This window comes from Taudactylus pleione, unplaced genomic scaffold (genome assembly GCF_031769625.1).
Source record: "Taudactylus pleione unplaced genomic scaffold, aTauple2 ptg000041l, whole genome shotgun sequence".
NCBI lineage: Eukaryota > Metazoa > Chordata > Amphibia > Anura > Myobatrachidae > Taudactylus > Taudactylus pleione.
In genome coordinates this window covers 49,179,159-49,199,347 of record NW_028284443.1, presented here as the reverse complement: position 1 = coordinate 49,199,347, position 20,189 = coordinate 49,179,159, and the positions used below count along the sequence as shown (strand labels likewise).

The following is a 20,189-nucleotide window of genomic DNA, read 5'->3' as shown; positions in this document are numbered from 1 at the left end:
AGAGATGTCCATGTAGTGCAGTACAAGATAAAGGGAAGTCCTTGGATATTTCTTGTGCTTCTGTCACTTTTGTAGAATTTAAGCGGTTTTATGGAGATGTTCAAAGAGATGTCACTATCAGTGAAGCAAGCCATCATTAGGCTGAAAAATCAAAACAAACCCATCAGAGAGATAGCAAAAATATTAGTTGTGGCCAAATCAACTGTTTGGAACATTCTTAAAAAGAAAGAATGCACTGGAGAGCTCAGCAACACCAAAAGACCCGGAAGACCACGGAAAACAACTGTGGTGGATGACAGAAGAATTATTTCCCTGGTGAAGAAAAGACCCTTCACAACAGTTGGCCAAATCAAGAACACTCTCCAGGAGGTAGTTGTATATGTGTCAAAGTCAACAATCAGGACTTCACAAGAGTGAATATAGAGGGTTTGCCACAAGATGTAAACCATTGGTGAGCCTCAAAAACAGGAAGACCAGATTAGAGTTTGCCAAACAACATCTAAAAAAGCCATTACAGTTCTGGAACAACATCCTATGGACAGATGAGACAAAGATCAACTTGTACCAGAGTGATGGGAAGAGAAGAGTATGGAGAAGGAAAGGAAATGCTCATGATCCAAAACATACCACCTCATCAGTGAAGCATGGTGGTGGTAGTGTCATGGCATGGGCATGTAGGGCTGCCAATTGAACTGGTTCCCTTGTATTTATTGATGATGTGACTGCTGACAAAAGCAGCAGAATGAATTCTGAAGTTCTTTCGGGCAATATTATATGCTCATATTCAGTCAAATGCTTCAGAACTCATTGGATGGCGCTTCACAGTGCAGATGGACAATGACCCAAAGCATACTGCAAGAGCAACCGAAGAGTTTTTTAAGGTTAAAAAGTGGAATGTTATGCAATGGCCAAGTCAATCCCCTGACCTGAATCCGATTGAGCATGCATTTCACTTGATGAAGATAAAACTGAAGGGAAAATGCCCCAAGAACAAGCAGGAACTGAAGACATTTGCAGGAGAGGCCTGGGAGAGCATCACCAGGGATGAAGCCCAGCGTCTGGTGATGTCTATGCGTTCCAGACTTCAGGCTGTAATTTCCTGCACAGGATTTGCAACAAAGTATTAAAAAGTGAAAGTTAGATTTAGGATTGTTTAGTTTGTCCCATTTCTTTTGGCCCCTTAAAAAGTGGAAGGCACATATAGAAACCGTTGTAATTCCTACACCATTCACCTGATTTGGATGTAATTACCCTCAAATAAAATCTGTAAGTTTGCCGTTAAAGCACATCTTGTTTGTTTCATTTCAAAGCCATTGTGGTGGTGAATAGAGGCCAAAATATGAATATTCTGTCAATGTCCCAATATTTATGCACCTGACTGTGTGTGTATATATATATATATATATATATATATTAGGGGTGTGCACCGGCCACTTTTCGTGTTTTGGTTTTGGATCTGGATCTTTCTTCGTGTTTTGGATCTGGATTGGTTTTGCCAAAACCACCCTTCCGTGTTTTGGGTTCTGGGTTTTGGATCTGTATTTTTTTTTTTTTAAAAAGCATAAAAACAGCTAAAATCACAGAATTTGTGTGTTTTTCTGCTCCTATGCTATTATTAACCTCAATAACCTTAATTTCCACTCATTTCTAGTTTATTCTGAACACCTCACAATAGTATTTTTATATCCAAAAGGTTGCACCGAGGTAGCTGGATGACTATGCTAAGAGATACGAGTGGGCGGCACAAACACGTGGTCCATCTAGGAGTGACACTGCAGTGGCATACAGGATGGCAGTTTGAAAAACTAGGCCCCAAACAGTACATAATTCAAAGAAAAAAAAGAGGTGCAAGATGGAATTGTCCTTGGGCCCTCCCACCCACCCTTATGTTGTATAAACAGGACATGCACACTTTAACAAACCAATCATTTCAGCGCCAGGGTCTGCCACACGACTGTGGCTGAAATTATTGGTTCGTTTGGGCCCCCACAAAACAAGCTGGCAATTAATCTGTCCCTGCACAAACTGGCTCTACGGAGGCAAGATGTCGTCCTCATCCACCGATTCCTCACCCTCTTCAGTGTTGTGTACATCCTCATCCTCACAGAGTATTAATTCGTCCCTGCTGGAATCCACAACCACAGGTCCCTCTGTACGTTCTGGAGGCTGGTCTTCCTGGAAGAGTTGATAATTCATTTTATGAACATCATCTTCTCCACATTTTGTGGAAGCAACCTCCTACGCCTTTCGCTGACAAGGTTCCCGGCTGCACTAAACACTCTTTCGGAGTACACACTGGAGGGGGGGAAACTCAGATAAAATAGAGCCAGTTTGTACAGGGACCTCCAAATTGCTTCTTTTTCCTGCCAGTACAGGTACGGACTGTCTGACATGCCTACTTGGATGCTGTCACCGATGTAATCCTTTAACAGACAGACGCACGCTTGTCGCTGCTGCTTTAAGGATGCAGGTGCGGCTACAGCCCACACATTTCACAAAGACAGAAAAAAAAAGAAGAATTTTTTTATTGTTCGTGGAGCGCACTTTGAGGGTTACACCACCCTTTAACAGACAGACGCACGCTTGTCGCTGCTGCTTTGAGGACAGTATCATATGCAGTGACAGTAGACTTGTCAGAGATTGTTGGCACGTCCTTCAGTCCGGACCAGATGTCCAAATCGGCCCTTGACTTATGACACAGGCGCACGCTTGGCACTACTTTGTTGATTCACGTGCGGCTACTGCGCACACAATTCACAAACACAGAAAATATTTTGTTATTTGGTTTGGAGTGTACTTTGGGGGTTACAGCACCCTTTAACGGTCAAGCCAGCCGGCCCTTTACTTATGAGACAGGCGCACGCTTGGCACTACTTTGTTGATGCACGTGCGGCTACTGCGCACACAATTCACAAACAGAAAAAATATAATTTTTTTTAGCACTTAGGGGGAGCACCCCTGATGGACAGAGCACCCCCTGGACAACACTACAGCACCCCTTTAGGACTGGGACACTGCACAGGACTTTGGAGTGGACCAATTTGCCCCTATGGACAACTGACTGCACAACACAGTCCAGCCAGCCCCTATGGACTTTGAAGTAGTGGACACAGCCCCTATTAACAACAGCAGCACAGCACAACACAGCCAGCCCCTATGGACTTTGAAGTAGTGGACACAGCCCCTATGGACAACAGCAGCACAGCGCAGCACAACACTACTCTGCACTACACTACACAGCCCAGCCAGCCCTAACTCCCACCCTCCCTCTTCACTGTCCACAGCCGAGTGAGAAAATGGCGCCGACGCGGGTACCTTATATAGGATCCAAAACCCGCGAGACTCGGAAGGCGGGATGATGACGTTTTGCCTCGATTTTCAGAATCCGAGTCAGCGGGAAAAGTCGAGCCTGACTCGGATCTGCCTCTGATCAGAAATCCGAACCCGCTCACCCCTAATATATATATATTGAAATACCGGTGCCTATCATAATTCCGACCCTGGAACGCCAAGGACAACATCCTGAACGAAGGTAGCATTAGCCACCGGGCGGGGGTGGGGGGGGCGAGGGGTATGAGGGCTAGGATTAGGAAGTCAGACGAGGTCAGGGTTAGGTTTGGGGGGTGGGGGAGATTAGGGTTAGGCACCTCCAGGGGGGAAGGTTAGGGCTGGGCACCCCAGGAGGGTTAGGTTTAGGGAGCGGTAAGAGGAGGTTAGGGTTAGGCACCGAAGTGGCCCGCGGGTGGTCAAATCGGGGGGTTGGGTACCCTCACTGTGCAGCGGTGCCAGACCTCGGAGTCTGAATGGATGTTGCACGCATGTGCGAGGCATCCATTCAGTGACGCGAGAGGGCTGGGGGAAGCCCAGTTAGTGAGGCTCCCCCTAGCCAGACTTTATTTGGAGGCGTGCCATGCGGGCACGCCTACAAATAACATCACGTAGTGGGCGTAGCCTATGGTAATTAGGCCACATCCTCATTTCCAGCCGCGCGCAATGATGGGTCACTCTGTAGAGAGCCGGCACAGGGTGCTCCGACCCCTGGAGCCGGCCCTACTATGTATACAAAAAAGAAAGTATATAAAAAGACCTACCTTTAGTGTTGCACTAACAGCTACATTTGTACCTACATTGTTGTACGGAAATATATGAGCTATGCCACATCAATAAGCAATATTTCTGTAACTATGTACTAACATTAAAACCTATAAATTCTAATTTCTCCAAATCCTTTGACAAAGTTTGGTGCCCCTGGCTTGCCTCACGAAATGCTCCCTCCCCATTTGAGTTGGGTTAAGCTACATCTTCCTTTTGAATGGTTTCCACCATTTAGGATTTCCTCCTCTTTTCGGTTTCTTCTCTTCCTCTTTTCGTTACGGTTTGCTGCACCGTATTCTTTCTGAGTTCCCTCCCTTCCTGGTCACTACATTGTAATCAATATTTTGATTTCTATTGACTGTGTTATACTTCTGATTTTTATGTTGCATCTCTGTCACCTGTCCAAGTTCTTCGTTCAAATCTGATGTGTTCACAAGAGGGCCTTCTCCCGTTGTCTCATCAAACATCTCCTCATCCCACGTGAGGAAATAAGAGCCCAGGAATTTCTGCATTTCCACTGTGACGTACATAGAGACAGGGATAATGTAGTTGAAAAGGACCATGAAAGCCAGAAAGTCTGTGAATGCTCTGATAAACTGAAACGGCACAAAACAGACATCATTTTAATGTTTTTTTTTCTGTTTTTTTTTAAGCATAACAGTTGCTAGAATGAAAACATTGTGCCAGGGGTTTTATACACAAATGCATACACATACATAAATAAAGTGGTCAATTCAATTAGCTGATGGGGTGGGGGTTAGTTGAGAGACACAGAGTCAGAGAGAGAGGAGAATTTGAGAGGAAATCATAATAAAATTCTGAAAGAATAAGAAACATGATCAGCAGAAGCTCAGTAAGGTGTGTGATTGTATGTGTGGCATGTGAGTATAGGTAGGGCCTGAGTGTATAGGTAGGGGGCCTGACAGTATAGGTGGGGCAGTGGCGTAACTAGACAGGGTGCAGGGGTTGCGCTTGCTATGGTGCACGGCGGCTTAGGGGGGCCCGCCAGCCCAGCACGCATCCCCCTGCACCCTATGTAGCTGATGCAACTGGGAAAGCTGGTCTCTGAAGCGATCAGAAACTAAAGACACCTCTGATTGCTTCAGAGACCAGCGTTCCCAGTGATTAAGCGAGCGGGTGACGTGATGACGTCACCTGCATCACCCGACATGTGAGGAGCCTGTGCGCCTGCTGGATCTAGTTAGATCCTGTCAGCAGCAGGTCCAGAAGCCGGAGTGAAGCTGGAGCGCCGACAAGCGTGAAGACAGGTAAGTACTGCACAGCGGAGGGGGCACAGCATAAGGTGCATTACCTGGGGCATAGTATAAGGGGCATTACTGGGGGCTCAGCATAAGTGGCATTACTTGGGACACAGCATAAGGGGCGTTACTGGAGGCACAGCATAATGGGCACTACTGGGGGCGCTGCATAAGGGGGCTTAATACAGGGGGCATTGCAGAATGGGGACAACTACAGGGGGTATTGTATAAGGGGCACTACTACAGAGGGAATTGCACCTATGGGGGCCACAAGGAAATTTTGCTATGGGGCCCCCATACCTCTGGTTACACCTCTGGGTGGGGCCTGAGAGTATAGGTGTAGAGACAAGATAAGAGGATGGAATATTGGCCAGTGATATAATAAACAATGTACCAGTACATTACGATTATAGTTTCACATATAATATGCCATAGCTACAAATGTAAATAGAGGGCGCTGAAAGTTTGGCAACTGTATTTAACATATTTTCCTTCTTTTTAAAAAAAATTATATAGAATTTGTACACATCTATAAACAACCATAATATACATATATAAAACATTCCATAAGAATGTTTTGTTTCCCTTCTCCAATTGTTATTGTATTGCATATGTTTTGGCTGATCAATTTTTGTATTAATGGTCCCTTGAATGGGTTCCACTGCACATTGTTTTTCATCTTTTGAATAAAATATATATATATATAAAAAAAATAATAATAATGTTTTTTGTTTCATCCTTGCAATAGGACCCTCCCTGGAGTGCAATGAAATTTACTTTATTTTAAGCAAGTACAATAAATATAACTTAATATCATCGTGCACATTTCTGAAAACCAGTGTACAGGCTACTTAGCAAATATGGGGGTCTATTTACTAAGCCTTGGATGGAGATAAAGTGGACGGTGATAAAGTACCAGCCAACCAGCTCCTAACTGTCATTTTTCAAACACAGCCTGTGACATGGCAGTTAGGAGCCGATGGCTGGTACTTTATCTCCGTTCACTTTATCTCCGTCCAAGGCTTAGTAAATAGACCCCATGGTTATGTAACCCACAATGTTCTAGAAAATGTAAGCATATTTATTGCAATGGCTTTCAGTACAGCATTTTTGTGATGTGATCATACAGATGTGCCCTCATACATTGTGGCTCTAGTCATGGCAAAAAGCCCCTCTCAGTGCATCCGGTCCCAGGGCAACTTGGCCTTGCTGAGCATCTTTTTCGCTCAAAACGTGCATCTTATTGCATTAGATGACTGGAAGTGACAAAACTACATTGCTACCTTGCACTGATCAATTTGATGTGCGACATTTGTACATCAGAGTGCGAACGAGTCTGAATTGTATAAAAGTGCTGTGATGCAGCGGACAAGACTTTTTCTTACTCCAAGTTCCGTTGTGCTTCATCTGCGACTTTGTACGTGATTAGTCGCACCGGGTGTCTCACGCCGTATGGTGTATGGATGCCAGCTGTATGAGGACACATCTGTATGAGGTTATATGTAATTAACATGCTTTTATGAGGAAATAATTAGGAATAATACATTTACTAAGCCAAAATGTCTCTTGCAGTAATGCAGATCAATAACACTTAAATGTTGGTGAAATTTCCTGTAAATACTGTATTGCATGACATCATATAACATAGCACATTAGTGTATGAAATCATCTCTTCTCAATGATACAACAATCGGCTACAAGCTATTACTGTGTTCAAAATGCAATTTAAATAAGTAAAAATGTAAATTTATTATATAGTTTCACAATTTATCTAACAAAGTGGTGCTTGGAGAGGTTTGTATGAAGTGATGTGATGTAATGAATGTGAGCTACATGCTTGAATCTAGCTACACAGCTATATACTCTGGGGAAGCCAGTGAGCAGCAATGCCTGGAAAACGCAGAGTTTGAGGGCGACATCCTGGGATGTAGTGGTCCTGGCGCCGGTGGTGGCAGGAAAGCCATTATATGAATAATTCACCTCATACACTTGCATTTAAAAGGAAATAATAACTTTTTATAGAAGACTATAGTTCCCCAAAAAAACTAAAATGAAGTATATGTGAGTACTTCTTACCAGGTTCCTTTGCCTTTCAGACTCTGTTTTTTGGTTGTACCAAGGCTCATCACGGGAAGACTCGATCTGCCACACGTACTTCAGTACAGTGTTTATTAAGGCTTTGCTGATCAGAATACACAGGTACACAATGAGGAACGCGTTCATTGATCTAGAGAAAATATGTAAACATTGTGTTAACTGTATTTGGTACTTTATTCCAAATGGCTCAGTATACCAACTTTTACCTCCAAACTGAATTTTACTGAATTAGTCACAAACTCATTTAAATCAAACAAGTGGTTTAATGAGGGTGCAATTCTTATTATATTGGTGGATCCTATTTAGCAATGACTGGTATCAGTGGCAGAAATGGTAAGGATGGTCTTCCATACCGGGACCCTGCCACCATTCTGAGGCCCCATCTCCCTGATGACCTCTGTGTATAGAGAAACAGGGAGGCTGGGCCGACTTACAAATAACTGAATATATAATGAGACATTCAACACAACTCTGAATTATTAATCAATCAAGCTTGGGGCTTCAGCTCTGTAACTACAGAACTTTTTAATTAAGGCTATATTAATTGTAATATTTTGTCAATACTTTATCAATTATTGCTCAGTAAGTTGATGTTTTATATAATAGAGTAACCAGAAATTAATTTATTTGAAAGGTACATCTATTTCTCCACATATCACTACTCAATGTAATCTTATACGGTGTCTTGTAGATTGGGGCAGGTGTTTTCTGATCTTCACTAGCATTACTAAATTGTTACATGAGCTATATATAATGCATGATAACACTTTACTTTTCAACAGCAGATCTTTTCTGTGATTTGGACTGGTAATTTAATGCCATCTTGGTTTCCATTCCAGTGTATATAGCAACACCTAGAATTCAAAAAAAGAGAGTAAGAGGAGATTGTTACTTGAAACCAACTAACAGACACAACAAACCATGGACAGATACTTCACAACGGAAAGTGAAACTGCAAAATCACATCAGAAAATGATTTAGATTACATTTTATAGGCTAGAGGAAATAAGGAGACACTCGTATTTTGAGAAGTCCGGCTAATTTGTCCATCTGACATTTAGCTGGGTTACATTTGTCCTTTAAACAGCCTTCCGGTTCATGATTTATTCAATAATACAACAATATCCTATTTTACATTTTTTGGCCTGCAACCAGCAAAACTGGAATATGAATGTTTATAACGGCCTTACTTATTTTGTCACATTGTAGCAGACATAAATGTGCAATGTTGCCTTTGTATGAGCCCATTTTAAACTTTCAATTTACCAATTCACAACGGTCTGACACATGGAAAAAAAAAGTTTAATATGGTCTGATATTTAAATCAGGGCCGGATTAAGGTCTGTGGGGGCCCATGGGCAACAAACTTTTGGGGGCCCCTATCAATAACATTATTGAAGTGATATATTGGCAATGTTATAAAATATATATATATATATATATATATATACACACACACACACACACACACATACACTGTAGCTACAGTATATATACATATAGGGAAGTAGTCGGCATCCCGGCGTGCGGGATGCAGACGGTCTAAATACAGTCGGCGAAATCCCGGCAGCGTCGGGATCCCGACAACAGGATCCCGACCGATGGCATCCCAAAAGGTAAGTATCGCCAGTTAGGGGTGGGTAAGGCACTAGGGGGATGGTTAGGGTTAGGGTTAGAATTACCTTGTTTCTTGATGGGTGTCAGGATTCTGACTGCCGGGATGCCGTTGTCTGTATTCTGACCAGCGGCATCCCGACCGCCAGCAATCCATACATACATACCATACATATATATGGTGTTGGTGTATAAAAAATATATATATATATATATATACATACATATATACACACATACATACATATACACACAATGCATATGATCCGGCACTCCTAGTGTAGATGTACTTAGGTGGTTGCCCCCACACATGTAGATCCACAGTCTCATCTTAAAGTGCGGCACTCTGCGCATTCATAAACACGACATAATACAGCTTAGATAGTCAATGTTTCAATGCCTATAAACATGACATTTTCATCAGACCAGTAACATACATATAAATGATCTCACCTTAAATACAGGTCAGTCATCGAGTGCACAAACGCGGCCACGCTCAAGCGCAGGTCAAATTAATCTCCAATGTTTCAATACTATTTAATGTATCGTCATCAGGGTAGAGACAACCTGTTATGTCTGCCTCATCCATGGGGAAACGACGTGGGCGAGCCGTCCAGGAGCAGAGTAAAAATGGCGTCTTGGGCGTGAGTCTGTTCTGCACTTTCAGCCCTCAGCTCTGGTCCTGACTCCTCAGCAGTCACAGTCTCGTGAGATTATGACATCTTGTGAGACTTTACTGCAGACCACCCCTTCCGCCCCACCTATATTCCAGCCCTGTATATAATGCCACTAACCAATCAGAAAATATGCGCAGAGCAATTTATTCTGCACAAATCCACCTAATTGTTTACCTCACACATATATGTCTGTGTATATGAGGCAACTATGAGGTCTATATACTAAACCTTGGGGTTAACTGTCATAGGGTGAGAGTTTAGCAGTAAACTCTCACACTTTTTAAACTTGGCCAATGTAAGAGTCTGAGAATATGCAAACTCGGATGTTTTTAGACTCAAGAAACGCTCACAATTTAAACTCTCATCCAGATGTTTTCCCATTTTAACAAAAACTCAACCAATGTGAGAGTTTACTGCTAAACTCTCACATTTTCTAAACTCTCACCCTATTACATTTGGCCCTTGGAGAGAGAGAAAATGGACGGAGATTAAGTACCAACCAATCAGCTCCTGTCTTTTTGCAAACGAACTGTAAAGTGACAGTTCGGAGCCAATTGGTTGGTACTTTATCTCTGTCCACTTTATGTCCTTCCATGGCCTAGTACATAGACCCCTATGTTCACTACGCTTACAACATGACACCAGATCACTAGGCTTAGACATTCTCCCTATTTTAGATCAATACGATTGGTGAAACCAAGACATTAAAGCATGGATTACCCTACAGCATACTGTAGGTTTTGTTCCAAAATGGCTTCCAAGCAAAGGTGTATTAACGCTCGACCGGGGCCGGGTGCAGCAGGACCCCTCCTCTGAGCAGAGTTTCCTCCCATGTCCCAAATCTTACCTTGTGCCAGCAAGTAGGCCCCCCGTGGCGCCATTGTTTCAGTGATATTCAGGAAGATAGCAATGGCTCTGACACAGTGCCAGAGTCTTTGCCTTGACTGCATGGTGCCATCTTCCTGGAGATATCACTGCGAAGATGGTGCCACGGAGGAGGAAGGACCCGCTTGCTGGCACATAAGTATGCCATGGGTGCAAGGTGTGTGGTGCAGGGCCCATGTGCACTGCACACCCTTCACAGATTATAAATACTTCTATGCTACCAAAAGCCCAGTGTCACAATAGCCTGGATGGTGCCACAGCAAAAACTGTCCAGAGGGATGAAGTGAATTTGCTGGTGCACAGTTCATACATGGATCTGGAAGCTTGGAGTAAATAAATAAATGTGTATATATATATATATATATATAGATATATATATACACATACACATTAGAAAAGATAGGCTTTGTTATATTTACAAACCCTGGTTAGACAATATTGTCTTGGTGTGGCGAGATGGCTATATTCTTCATTATAAAAGCATTTGTGGTGGAAACAGTTAATTTATCAGTATCATGGCATTAATAGATATTATAGCAGACATGATTTATGGTGAGATGTATAGAATCTTTGAGTCTGTTAAGGTGGAGAAATTGACCATAGCAACAAATAAGCATCTGTCATGTCATAGCCTGTGCTAGACAAATGACAGAAGCCGACTGGCTGCTTTGGGCAACTTCTTCACTTTGTCTCTCTCCAAGGCTTGGTACATCTACCCCTGGGAAATCATGACTGTTGAAATCTGGCAATATGTAACACTGACACAGTTATCACAAAGCTAAAAAGGCATCATCATTGAAGAAAATACCTATTTTTGCAAATAATGTGGCTTTCACCAATTGATATACTTACTCAATATAAAAAATAAGTTTGAAAAGAAGAATATCATATTATTATAACAGGTATTCACTTTTGAACTTTAATGGAGAATTAAGATTCAAGACTTTAAAGTACAGCCCTGCTCACCAGGTTAATTATTTCCCATATTTTCATAACCATTTTATGACTCACACAAACTTTCCAGTAGTGTTCTACCAGCCTCTCGTCTTCACTGCCTAATTGTTACTCAGATCTTTGCAACAGTTTATATTAAGCTTTAAGAGTAGACACAACAAATTGTATTGCCTCAATACATGTGTCATCTTTACTGGCAAGGAAATGGTGTACATAAATTCACAGCCAATTAATTGTATACAAAAGGAAGAAAAAGATGGACTTTACTGCTCCTGTTTCGGCACATTAGATAGCTCACACATGCCACCTTTGTGCTTCCCTGACACCAGATGCATTTGCCCCTTTTTATTATGCAGCTAAAGCAATTACTAATACTGTAAGCCCCTAGTGGCGTGAGGCCTCCACTGTGCCCACTGAGGGAGGTTGTTTGGGGTTTGCTAATTACATTGACAGTCTGGGATAAGTAGATGCCTGGAGGGCCAAGCATCCGGCTACAACAGTTCTCCTGTTTCTATGCATCCTTTCACTCAATTTCTAGAATAGAGTTGTCCCCGGTTTCCCCTAATTCACTGTATACAGTACAAGGCTAGAGGGGTGTCAGATAATTCTCCTCTTCTGATGTTTCTTGATATGGATTGTACAAGAGGTCAGGTGTTCTGGAAACTACACCTCTCCTGGCTTATCCAGATGCGGGCACTGAATTGGAGAGGGATGTTTTTTGCGAATAATGTTGGTTCTGCTTTTGCGGCCATAGTATGGGACTCTTTTAAGGCATATATGAGGGAGACTTTAATCCAGAGGGTCGCTGCTTTAAAATTGTTTTATAGGAAGAAGGAGGCGGAGTTGGAATCTGAGTGTCATTGTTTGGAGCTTCTGTACTTAAGGGTTAGATTGGACACATCTAGGCTACAGTGGTTGGGGGCCCAATCCGCATGGATAGCTCATTTGTCTGATAAGAGCATGCGTGGTCTGCTGTTTAAATCACATACACATTACATACATGCTGACAGGACTGGTAGTGTTTTAGCTCATTTGGTACATGCAAATCGTCAATCTGTGACTGTTGCTGAGTTTACAGGCCCAGACGGTGCTGTGGCTGCGATGACCCCTGCATTTGTGGACATTTTCCTTTTATTCTATAAAGATATTTATAGGACTCTGCTGTCCTGTTTCATGGCCGAATTACATGCTTATTTCTGCTAATCGGCTTACCAATGCTGACACCTGATGCTAGGGCCTTTCTGGACGCTCTACTCACTCTGGATGAGGTGGAAATTGCACTGAAATCCTACCCGGGTGGTAAGGCTCTGGGTAATGATGGCATAACTATTGAACTGTATAAACAACATGCTGGTCTGTTTGTCCCTAGGCTGTTGGCGTTGTTCAATGACCTTTTATGAGGGTGGTGTATTCCCGTCCTCTATGTCAGAGGCCATTATAATCGTCTTGCTGAAGCCTGGAAAGGATTCCAAGTCTCCTGATGCTTATAGACAGATTTCTTTGATCCCTACAGATGCTAAAGGCCTTACAAAAATGTTGGCTTTATGACTCAACCATGTTATTACTTTATTTGTGCATCCGGATCGGAATGGATTTATGCCCAGCAAATCAACCTCCATTAACCTTAGTCCTCTTTATACTCACTTGCAGGCCTCCCACAAGGGGGAGTACACTTCAGTCATTGTGTCGCTAGATGCGGTAAAAGCCTTTAACTCTATGGAGTGGCTCTACTTGTAGGAGGTCATGCGTTGTATGGGAGTGGGACCTGTTTTCCTGAAATGGGTCCAGCTCTTATATGAAAGACCTAGTGCCAGGATTGCTTTGACAGTTTTGGGTCTTCCTCTTTCCCCGTCCCGTGGTACCAGGCAGGGCTGTCTCCTATCTCCTGCTTTGTTTACCCTGGTGATTGAGCCACTGGCTTGTATTTTTAGGGTGCACGTTGACATTTTGGGTCTCCAACTTGGGACTAAAATTTATACAGTTGCTTTATATGCTGACGATTTACTCTTATTTCTTTTGAATTATAGGATGACCATGCCAGTGGTTTTGCGTGTCATGGGGGAATTTGGTGGATACTCCGGTCTAACTACCAACTGGGGTAAATACTCCATAATGCCACTGCTAGGGCCTCTTCCTGCTACTCCAGAGTTAGATTTGCCATTGTGCTAGGTCCCCAAGTTTAAATACTTGGGGGTTTGGATTTCTAATAACTCGGAGGAGTACATCACCCTGAATTTGACCTCACTATTCTCCTATTTGCGTGACAAGTTTGCCTCTTGGAGCAAGCCTCCCCTCACAGTTACGGGTAGCATGAATCTTATTAAAATGGTGGTGCAACCTAAATTTCTTTACATTTTACAGCAGTCCCCGGTGTACGAGTGCACATGATACTCCAGTTTATGGAACTTGTTTTTTTTAATCTTTATTCTTTTGTATATTGTTTATAATTTTATTTAATTTTATTTATATTTTTGTACATTTTTTTTTCTGTTGTGTGTAGTATTGTTTTTTTTTTTTTTATATACAATATATAAATTGATATTTCTCTAATGTTCCAACAAGTGCCTTTGCTATTTGTACTGGGTTTCATTGCTTAAGAACCTGTTGTTATTTTTTGTCCACCTTAATGTATATATATGGCCAATTGTATTTTGTACTGATGCTCATCAATTTTGTATAGATGCTCATCAATTTTGTATAATCTACTGAATATTGATTTGCACTATTGATATTTTATGTGGTTCTTTTACTTGAATGCTCCGGGTTCTGTGAAACCCTTTGTTCTTGCATATTTGTTTTGTTGGTCTTTAGGCTATTAGTTGATCAATAAAAACACTTTATTAAAAAAAATAAAAAAAAGACTAAGCCCCTGCTTTCTAAACTTTCTCGCTTTTAGCAACTGCAACTTTTTGGCCACCAATCATAGCTATACATTTTATCTATACATAACTTTAATTGCTTTTCAGTGTTTAAAGAGTAAATGTGAGCATAATTAATGGGCAAAAAATGTGCACTGTGAGTTGCGAGCTTAATTGTTTTGATTAAAATATGAACTAGTACCTTATATTTCAATAACACTACACTAGTGTGGTTTAGGAATTGGGGGTATTTATCAAAGCTTGGAGAGAGATAAAATTGTGACAGATAAAGTACTAATCAATCAGCTTTTATCTTACATTTTACAGGCTTTGTTTAAAAAATGACAGTTAGGAGCTGATTGGTTGGTACTTTATCTCAAACAGATCTCTCTCCCAGCTTTAAAAAATACACAAAAAGAAGTAAAGAAACAAAAAAAGGAATCAACAAAAGGGTCACACTGTGGAAGGTCTGAATATGCAAAACATTTTTTTTATAAAATGTAACTTTTAATCAAACATGGTTAAAATGGAGCCTCAGAATAAATGATATAAACATTCTGAACACTGCAAGGTAATTGATCACACAGTAGGTGTAGTGGGGTCACAGGTGGAAATGTGATGCAAAGATAAAACTAGGAATGTGTATGTGATGAAAGTACGTGTGCTCTTGCAGTGAGACTGTGCGAAAAATAGAAGTGAACCTGGTCCCAAACAATGTGCAGCAGCTCCCCTAAGCCATCTGTATGTGGTGATCAGAACTATCTAAACAGCTGTCAGCAGCCTGTGGCCAGAGTGAGACGGAGACACAAATCAGTCTTGGAAAAAAAGCAATTGGTCCATCAGGAGGGTGTCTGGGTACCCCCTCGTGTGATTTTATGCAAGTTTCATATATATAATGGTTTCAAACAAGAAGCATGTTTTCTTTCTTTATATCTTAAGTGTGGGAACCCAAAGTACAACCGGGATCGGTACGAATGACCGCCGGACCTATGCCGACACCAGAAGCCCGGCAGGACTGAAAATTCCGATTGGCAAGTATAGTAACTACACCTAACCCTATTCCCACCCTAACCCTCCTTTAGGGGTGCCTAACCCTAACCTCCCCACCTAGTATCTAACCCTAATCCACCCTGTAAGTGCCTAAATCTAACCCCCCCCTCCCCGCAGCCTAAACCTAACACTACGGGGGGTTGCCTAACCCTAACCCCCACTTCCCCTAGCCTAATCCTAACCCTCCCAGGGGGTGCCTAACCCTAAATCCCCCCGGGAGCCCTGAAACCTAACCCTCCCCCCCTCGAGGCTGTCCACGCCTGGCTTACCTTCGTTCGGTATGCTGGGCGTCGGGCTGCCGGCGTAAGGATAATGATAGGTGTCGGCATTTCGACGCCTGTCATTAATCCCGTTGGGATTAGACAGTCGGAAAGCCGGCGGTTGGCATTTCAACAGTTGGCTTCCTGACTGCATCCCGTGCAACCGTGTATAAATAATTAACATTTTATCAAGCAAACCACAGGTCTGAACCACAACTATGATAGTGCGAATAAGTGCAAATGTGTTTAAATAATGTGAATAAATAAATAGATGTATAAAAAGTAATATATTATTTGAATAAATGATTGGCAATAATTTATTGTATAAAAAACAATTCAGGTCAAACCCTAAAAACAACGAGTTGGACAACCCCTACTAGGTGCCAACTAATCTAAATGTATCAAAGTGCCAAGTGGAGTGCAAATATGCATACAATCATATATACAATATTCAGTACACTTGTGGAAATAATGATAAATAGTAACAGTCAATTCATAGTGCATTTGAGGACTAAAAACAACAATTCCAAAGGTTTTAATAGTAATTGTAAAAACATGGAATAAAAAGAAAGTTAATGCTTATCTGGATAAAATTCAACAAGAGGTTCATGAGGCAAGATGAGCAGCTTCCCATAATAAATAAATAAATATATATATATACACACATATATATATTAATTATGATTCATATCTATCTATCACATATGCACAAACACACTAATATACAATAGCCTTAAGTGGGGTGAATTTATTTATGGACAATGGAGAAAGACTCCCTTCAGCTTCAGTGCTGGCGTACGGCGGCCGGCGCCTCCATTGTCTCCCATAGTTCTGCCCCTTCACAGGTGGATACATTAGTTGTTTTTGGAGTGCCGGATTGTTGCGTACGTACATTTATAATGCATGTTATCACAAGCTTTGACATTACCAAATTCAAGAGGAATGGTCCTGCATCTAACATATTGCAGAGCTGCCCCTGGTTATAAATAAACCCCACACAAATAATTACTGAGCAATCACTATTACTTACCAAATACTCTCTCTGTGTTTTTTAACGTAGCACCACGAAGCAGCAAGTTCTCTGACCCCAGAGGCCTAATCAAGAAGAGAATGAAATTATCATTTAAACATAAACATCCATCTAATGAACTACAGTATAATACTGTACACTATGTTTTGATAACCTAATACAACAATTTTAGAACAGTTATGCAAAAAATAACTCCACACACCTGGCAACTGGGTCATCTGTTTCTTTATATATATTGATCCTACCAACAAACCTGAAAAATAAAAGCCTCATATGAAACCGTTAAACCAGGCAATGAATAATAGTAGCAGTGATAATAATAACAATGTTTTCAAGTGGACTAAAATTTTTGTCAGTAAAATGTATCCTTACTTGTATAGATCTGGTTGCGGTTGTTCACATTCAATGGTAGCGTGTAGAGTGTCCATTTCTTGTTCATGGTGAAATGCTTTTGTATCTTGAATTGAAAAATATGTCTAGTTTGGGAAAAATATATTTTTTTATTATTTTCTTAATTAATGGCTTATTTTGCTTATTACCACTCTAACTACATGACACAATGCATTACTGTGCAATACTGTATTGCCGTACTGCAGTACTGCTCAATATATGTAGCAGAACACAACAAATACAATATGTGTAGCAGAACACACAGATACAATGTTAAACAGAACACATACAATATGTGTAGCAGAAGACACAAATACAATATGTGTAGCAGAACACAACAAATACAATATGTGTAGCAGAAGACACAAATACAATATGTGTAGCAGAACACACAGATACAATGTTAAATAGAACACATACAATATGTGTAGCAGAAGACACAAATACAATATGTGTAGCAGAACACACAAATACAATATGTGTAGCAGAACACACAAATACAATATGTGTAGCAGAACACACAGATACAATGTTAAATAGAACACATACAATATGTGTAGCAGAACACACAAATACAATATGTGTAGCAGAACACACAAATACAATATGTGTAGCAGAACACACAAATACAATATGTGTAGCAGAACACACAAATACAATATGTGTAGCAGAACACACAGATACAATGTTAAATAGAACACATACAATATGTGTAGCAGAACACACAAATACAATATGTGTAGCAGAACACACAAATACAATATGTGTAGCAGAACACACAAATACAATATGTGTAGCAGAACACACAAATACAATATGTGTAGCAGAACACACAAATACAATATGTGTAGCAGAACACACAAATACAATATGTGTAGCAGAACACACAGATACAATATGTGTAGCAGAACACACAGATACAATATGTGTAGCAGAACACACAGATACAATATGTGTAGCAGAACACACAGATACAATGTTAAATAGAACACATACAATATGTGTAGCAGAAGACACAAATACAATATGTGTAGCAGAACACACAAATACAATATGTGTAGCAGAACACACAAATACAATATGTGTAGCAGAACACACAGATACAATGTTAAATAGAACACATACAATATGTGTAGCAGAAGACACAAATACAATATGTGTAGCAGAACACACAAATACAATATGTGTAGCAGAACACACAGATACAATGTTAAATAGAACACATACAATATGTGTAGCAGAAGACACAAATACAATATGTGTAGCAGAACACACAAATACAATATGTGTAGCAGAACACACAAATACAATATGTGTAGCAGAACACACAGATACAATGTTAAATAGAACACATACAATATGTGTAGCAGAAGACACAAATACAATATGTGTAGCAGAAGACACAAATACAATATGTGTAGCAGAACACACAAATACAATATGTGTAGCAGAACACACAGATACAATGTTAAATAGAACACATACAATATGTGTAGCAGAAGACACAAATACAATATGTGTAGCAGAAGACACAAATACAATATGTGTAGCAGAACACACAGATACAATGTTAAATAGAACACATACAATATGTGTAGCAGAAGACACAAATACAATATGTGTAGCAGAACACACAAATACAATATGTGTAGCAGAACACACAGATACAATGTTAAATAGAACACATACAATATGTGTAGCAGAAGACACAAATACAATATGTGTAGCAGAACACACAAATACAATATGTGTAGCAGAACACACAAATACAATATGTGTAGCAGAACACACAGATACAATGTTAAATAGAACACATACAATATGTGTAGCAGAAGACACAAATACAATATGTGTAGCAGAACACACAAATACAATATGTGTAGCAGAACACACAAATACAATATGTGTAGCAGAACACACAGATACAATGTTAAATAGAACACATACAATATGTGTAGCAGAAGACACAAATACAATATGTGTAGCAGAAGACACAAATACAATATGTGTAGCAGAACACACAGATACAATGTTAAATAGAACACATACAATATGTGTAGCAGAAGACACAAATACAATATGTGTAGCAGAACACACAAATACAATATGTGTAGCAGAACACACAAATACAATATGTGTAGCAGAACACACAGATACAATGTTAAATAGAACACATACAATATGTGTAGCAGAAGACACAAATACAATATGTGTAGCAGAACACACAAATACAATATGTGTAGCAGAACACACAAATACAATATGTGTAGCAGAACACACAAATACAATATGTGTAGCAGAACACACAGATACAATGTTAAATAGAACACATACAATATGTGTAGCAGAAGACACAAATACAATATGTGTAGCAGAACACACAAATACAATATGTGTAGCAGAACACACAAATACAATTTGAAAAACACTATGTATTGTGTTCCTCTATTACAGTGATACTGTAGCACTACAGCAAATCTGTGTTATTATTTATATCCAAGGTATGTTAGTGTCTGTTCTCTGCATCCTGCTTTGCATTTTTCACCACATCAATGTTTTGCATTCAGCGTAGGTGACACTAACATATTTTGTGCAGCTAAATACTTACCAGTGAATCATAATTTTGACAATGTTTAGAATGGAACAGATAACATATGATATCAGTCATTTCAGATGCAAAACCTGGAACGTCCCATTTAAAATCTCTACTGTGAGACCCTGTTACCCCCTGGGTGTATATTATTTGACATCCATTGACATTTTACATTCTGGTTATTAGTGTCATATGCAGGGCTGCAAACAGTTCTGCAGGGCCCAGGAACAGGGAGGGGGTGTGGCCAACACAGGGAGGTGTGGCAAAGCAAGTTGGAGGCACCTGTGAGTTTTCAGTGATTTAGCTACTATATTTATAGTGACAATAACTTCAAAAGCAAAACATCCCTGTGTCACGACCAGGGTTTCCCGGCACAGGGGACGACGGGTATTATCTGTGAGAGTGCTGTGGCGTGGTCCTTCTGGCG

The 20,189-nt window shown here is 40.6% G+C and overlaps 1 protein-coding gene across 7 annotated transcripts in view; it reads right to left on the bottom strand.

Moving 5' to 3' along the window:
* ATP11A (ATPase phospholipid transporting 11A) overlaps positions 1 to 20,189 on the bottom strand; it is a 246,323-nt gene that overhangs the window by 78,535 nt on the left and 147,599 nt on the right. For all 7 annotated transcript variants that reach the window (XR_015872874.1, XM_088458516.1, XM_088458480.1 and 4 more), the window contains exons 7-12: positions 17,152 to 17,255; positions 16,982 to 17,032; positions 16,780 to 16,844; positions 8,224 to 8,305; positions 7,431 to 7,581; positions 4,494 to 4,691 (exon numbers count right to left, since the gene is read on the bottom strand). Coding sequence is in view for 6 of the 7 variants with exons in the window: in XM_088458516.1 (XP_088314642.1) it covers positions 4,494 to 4,691; positions 7,431 to 7,581; positions 8,224 to 8,305; positions 16,780 to 16,844; positions 16,982 to 17,032; positions 17,152 to 17,255 (651 nt within the window). In the remaining variant the exon portion in view is untranslated. The remainder of the gene's footprint in view (positions 1 to 4,493; positions 4,692 to 7,430; positions 7,582 to 8,223; positions 8,306 to 16,779; positions 16,845 to 16,981; positions 17,033 to 17,151; positions 17,256 to 20,189) is intronic.